General features: G+C 39.0%; 1 protein-coding gene across 2 annotated transcripts in view; it reads right to left on the bottom strand.

The window, feature by feature from the left end:
- Positions 1–473: 473 nt before the first annotated feature.
- GAD1 (glutamate decarboxylase 1) overlaps positions 474–5,728 on the bottom strand; it is a 46,384-nt gene continuing 41,129 nt past the window's right edge. For both annotated transcript variants that reach the window (XM_025404678.1, XM_025404679.1), the window contains exons 15-17: positions 4,464–4,571; positions 2,729–2,818; positions 474–1,913 (exon numbers count right to left, since the gene is read on the bottom strand). In XM_025404678.1, coding sequence (XP_025260463.1) covers positions 1,740–1,913; positions 2,729–2,818; positions 4,464–4,571 — 372 coding nt within the window. In that variant the 3' untranslated portion in view covers positions 474–1,739. The remainder of the gene's footprint in view (positions 1,914–2,728; positions 2,819–4,463; positions 4,572–5,728) is intronic.

The raw sequence follows: 5,728 nt of genomic DNA, 5'->3' as shown, positions 1-5,728 counted from the left end.
TCATAATGATTTTATTGATTGATTGAGACAGGGTCTCACTCTGTCACCCAGGCTGGAGTGCAGTGGCACAATTTCAGCTCACTGCAGCCTTGATCTCCCAGGCTCAAGTGATCCTTGCACCTCAGGCTCCCAAGTAGCTGGGACTACAGGTGTGCATCACCACAGCCGGCTAATTTTTATATTTTTTGCAGAGACAGGGTTTCGCCATGTTGTGCAGGCTGGTCTCGAACTCCTGAGCTCAAGTGATCTGCCTGCCTCAGCCTCCCAAAGTGCTAGGATTACAGGTGTGCACGACCATAATGATTTTATAGATGAGGAGCTTCAGAGCCTGTGACAGTGGATCGAGTCTCCTTCAGCTTAATCAGGGTACTGAGCATCATCTAAAGTCAGCCAATAGAAAGCAAATGGGCTATGGGCAACCCAAGGAACTATAATTAGAAACATCTCTGTATGAAACACAAACTAGAAGAAAATTTTGTTCAAATTCTCCATGGAGAATATTTTTATTTATTTATGTTCTTCTTGCATACTCTAAAACGCACAGTGTGAATTGCCCTTCTTCAAAAACAGTTGTGAGCCTGGTCACTTTATCTGAGATCTTCAGAAGGTCTTCGGAAATGTTGCCTTAGGTTTCAGCTAAGTGAGTCACAGAGATTGGTCATCAGCTACTACAAAATTACAGGAGATCTAGTTATTATCCAACAATTACTAGAAAAGCATTGAGAACACCAGACGTACAGCCAGACAGAGAGGGTAAGAGAAGAGCAGATGCTATTTAAGTAACAGGATTTCCATATATATGACTCTATGTACAATCTTAGAATTCTTTTACAGACAGTAAAATGCTTAAATCATTATTTTAAGGGCACTCTAATATAAATACAAGTCTCACTAATTTTAATCTTTTCTCTTTGGCTCACAAATGCACGAAAATACCATAAACGTTTTCAGAACTTACTTCATTAATATATAAATAAGATACATTACAAATGGGAAGAAAATACAAGACACCTCTTTAACATGGTACATCTCTGAATATAAATAAGCAAATATTTCATTGACCTACAATTAAACAATCATTGAAATCATGACACATAATCTCCCCCTCCCGCCACCAAGGTCAGACAACAGTAATTTACACAATCTACACAAATTAATCCCTAAAAATACAGCCATAGTACAACAATGACTCTGCTACTATTTTCCCTTAACAGAATGCTAATGGGGAGGGTGTGACTTGTCATCTGGTGGTGGTTTTTCTCATCCATCAGCACTTCAGGTGGAGAAACGCTGACAGTGAGGTCGATTCTCACCAACAGCATTTCCCTTGGCCCCTAGGACATGGCGTTTTGAAAAACAGCTTTCCTGGAGTTACTGGACAAGCTGGTTGGCAGCGTGTTTAGCTCCTCGGTAACTGCTGAAGGTAAGGTGAATTCTCTTGGAGCGGGAAACATGCTGTGGTCTATTACTAAGCCACACTCACTATACATGTATATATAGAGAGAGGTATGTATAACTGTACATATATACTCTGTTCCTAATGTGCAACTTTTTTAAAAAGAACACTATTTCCTGCTAACTAAACAAACAAGCTTTATGTAATGTTTTAACAATATTCTTCAAGATATTATGTTTTCCCTCAATGAAATGGCCTATGTGTTTCAGCAACATAAAGAGGTTTGTTCTGGAGTGCCAGAGGGAAAAGGCATTCCCAGAAACTCATGTTCTGCGAAGGGTGATTACAGATCCTGGCCCAGTCTTTCTATCTCCTCAATGAGGAAGTCAATGTCAGACTGGGTAGCGGCTGGGTTAGAGATGACCATCCGGAAGAAGTTTGCCTTGTCCCCCTGGGGCTGGTAGCCAACCATGGTCGTGCCTGACTCCATCATCAGGGCTTTGATTTTTGGAGCCACCTTGTGATGGAAAACACAAAACAAAACTCAAGATTGATATTAATACCCTCTCTTTTTAACAATTGGACCCAACTTGCATTTTACTATTTGTGTTTACAATGACATAAAAGCAAAGAAATATTTCATATCCAAGAATCTTTGGGGGCTAATATCAAATGACTACCTGGTCACGGGTTCCCTCAGAAAGTACCGTGCAACTGAATTTTGAAAGTCAGTCATGGAACAATGATAGTAAAATAAAAAATGAAGACAAAACCAAAAAACTCTTATAGACAACACCAGAAATTCAGGGTTTTGCATAACTCAGAGCCCAGGATACTGCCTGGCACATAGATTGTGTTTAACAAATATTTGTTAAATGGTTGGATGGATTAAATGTTATATAAATTAAATATAATCTTAAGAACCCTGGATAAGATATAAACTGGATATAGAAAACAGTTAGAATGAATCAGCATTACAGTTTGCTTGAACTTAAAAGGTTATTGTAACAGACACAGTTTAATCTAGAACGTCCCTAGGAATATGCACATTATTCCCTTATCCTGCGTAGGGCTCCTTTAATGAAGAACATCAACCAAGGACAAGGAGACAAGATGCATCCTTTAAAAGTTCCTGTGGTAACCACAGTAAGGGGGTGATGCAGGCTCAAGAGGAATATAACAAGATGGCTCTCCACCACCCCATTACTAGAAACCCATGCCAAGGCTTTATTTTTTATATTTCCCCCACTAGAAAGGCACATTGGAATGAGGATGTCCTGACCAGCCAGAGAAATTGCAGACGATTAGATGAAACAAAAAGCGAGTCTATACCTTGTGTAGCTTTTCCCGTCGTTGAGGGCTGTCTGGCACACCCCTGAGGCTTTGTGGAATATACCAAAAACAGACGTTTGTGTGCTCAGGCTGCAGAGATTTTAACAGACAAACAAACAAAGAAAATTATGATAACTTGAGAGAAAACTGTTCCCAAACCAATATGCATCCTTGGTGGAAGTCTCTTAGACCAAAGAAAGAGGTTGAATGTTCATCTCAAAGGCAATGTTACTTCCACACTAGGGAGAACAATGCTTCATTTATCCAATCATATCTGGCAAGAGAGCTGTTCCCTACAACCAATTTTCTAGGTAACTAAGGTTACCAACTTTAAACATTAAAATGTTACAAATAATTACATTTGGGCAATTTTTTAAAAAAGGTATCCATCTGTCCATCTTGTCATATAGAAGATACTTGAAACATAGTTTATGGATGCTGAATATTTTATTTAGTTTATTATATTGATACTGAATCTTTTCTTGATGAATCAGGACTATCATAATAAACATTAAGACTGGTTATATCAATTAATAGAATTGCTCCTAAAAAAAAAACCCAAAAGACTGGTTCTACAGCATAAGGTAAGACCTGCTGAGATGCCTCAAACTGTTTAGTGTCCCTCCTGTAAAGATTCCGTGCTTTTTGAGTTCTGTGTCTTCTTGCTATAGTTTTAAAGTTTTCTTCCTAGTTGCTGTTTGCCATTACTGTGCCTGTCTCTAATTGATTTGAGATATCACATTTGTTGTTTTTAATCTGCTATTAAGAGTGTTTAAAGTAGTACGTAAATGATCGGAGCAGTGTCATTGATTTTAAACTGCCCGGGGCTCTTTTTTGTTCATTTGGTGATTCACATGTGTTCGTAGTAGTTTAGGTTGCCTGATAAATAGAATAATGTTGACTGTAGGCAGTGTTATATTATACTGGCTTATAAGTGGATTTTCTTTTATTCAACACTGGCTCCTATCCATCTTTCTTTATTCAAGTGTGAGCTCCACTGGGTCAAAGAAAGTATCTGTTTTGTTCAATACTCTAGAATCTGGGTCCTAGCAGGAGGCCTGGCACATAGTGGATACTCAGTAAACTCTGACAGATACTTTACTGTGTGCAGTATGCACATGAACTCAGGGCAGAGACAATTTTATCTTGCTCTCCTCCTTATGAGTCTATGTTAAGTAGAACCTCATTTTAGAACAAGTCTTGGGAGGTAAGAATATACCCACCCTATAAGCTTCTTGGAAATGAAAACCACTTTATCATTTTTAAAAATTTCTAAGTTATATATTTTTTTCTTATAGAGACAGGGTCTTGCTATGTTGCCCAGGCTCGTCTTGAACTCCTGGACTCAAGCAATCTTCCTGCCTTGGCCTCCCAAAATGCTGGGATTACAGGTGTGAGCCACCATGCCCAGCCTGGAAAACACTTTGTCATAAAGGTTCAACACAAAACAAACTCAAGAATGATGAAGGATTCAGACCTGTCAAGGAAAGACCTCTTGTCTGCCCAAAGCTGGCCAAGAACAACACAGTTTTAAACGACATAAAGGAAAAAGTCGTCCCAGTGCTAACAGAAGAAAAGTTCACAGACATGGTAGGAATTAAAGAGAGGAATTAAGAGTGTATAAGAATAAAAATTTTGAAGCAGTTTCTGACAATATGGGAAAATCCAGCTTCAGGAGCTTCCCTCAATACCTTTTCTGGAAATACTGTGTACCTGGTCCAGGATGACTACCTACCTCACCATCGAAAACCATCTCAAATTCTTCTCTGTTTTTAATCTTGGCATAGAGGTATTCAGCCAGTTCCAGGCATTTGTTGATCTGGTTTTCAAATCCCACTGTGCCCTGTTTTAAAGAGAAAAGTCATGTTTGTGGTTGCGTTTCCCTGTGATGAGCATTTGAGAAGGCTAGGCCGTCCTTGTCTATGGGAAATATACAAAAAAGTATTTTTGGAGATGGTTAGGAAGAACAATCTAATCAAATATGTACAGCTTTTTCACAGATGTGCATGGAATAAATGATGTGTGCCCACTTCCTCTTTGAAAGGCACTCCGGTCTTTGGGTAGTTATTCTCAACTGGACCTATGCCTGATTCTGGTTTGCTTTAGGATGGTGCTACTCAAAGTGTCATCTATGAACTGAGGCCACTCCACAACTGTAACCGATCTACAATCAAATGAGTGTAGAAATTGAGATTAAGCACAGGAAACTTTTATAGCAATTGGACAAAGGGATTTTGTCTATTGACTCTAATAAAAAATAGTGACTTGTTCCTTGTATGTTTTTAAACTTCATTTTTTCTAACAATTCATCTTTAGGGTACTGGTCCATGATAGGTGAAAAAAAAAAAAATAATAACTGGTTCTTCAGCATAGAAACTTCAAAAGATACTGCTGTAGAACTCATCTTCCCCAGCAGTAAGTCCTTGTGAAACATGTCCCATGCCCTGTCAGGCAGGCTACCTTCCACATAACAGTGTTATACCTTTTAGGTGACAGGCAGGCAGGCAGATGGGGAAGCCATTGGTCTCAGTATATGCCCCGAGATTGCAATAGTTACAACTATTGACAAACTGATTGAGCATGAGTTTCAAAAGCCAGCACAGCTGATTAATAACAGCAGTATGAGGGTTGTTGAGTGGGTCGGTGTTAACAAGGAGAGCAGATGCACAAGGCTGGCTGTGGATTGCTAATGGGCCTGAGCGAAGTCCAGCACTGACAAAGCATCAGCCTCTCCAGGTAGTGTCACTGCTGACCGTACACCCTAGTCAGTCCACTTAGGAATGAAGCCTGCACCAGGGTCCCATTTCAGCAACCAATCACTATGGAAAAAACCTCCAGCAGATGGTTCAAGAGGTTATTGTTAGAAATGAAAAAGAAGACACAAATTACTGAAACAGGCTATGTGATCATTATATTTCAAAATGACAGGACTCCTTTTTTTGTTGTTGCTATTTATGGTTTTTTTTTTTTTTTTTTTTTTTTTTTTTTTTTTTTTTTTTT

This window comes from Theropithecus gelada, chromosome 12 (assembly GCF_003255815.1).
Source record: "Theropithecus gelada isolate Dixy chromosome 12, Tgel_1.0, whole genome shotgun sequence".
In the NCBI taxonomy this organism is placed as follows: domain Eukaryota; kingdom Metazoa; phylum Chordata; class Mammalia; order Primates; family Cercopithecidae; genus Theropithecus; species Theropithecus gelada.
The sequence above is the reverse complement of the archived record's forward strand: the minus strand, read 5'-3'. Positions and strand labels throughout refer to the sequence as shown.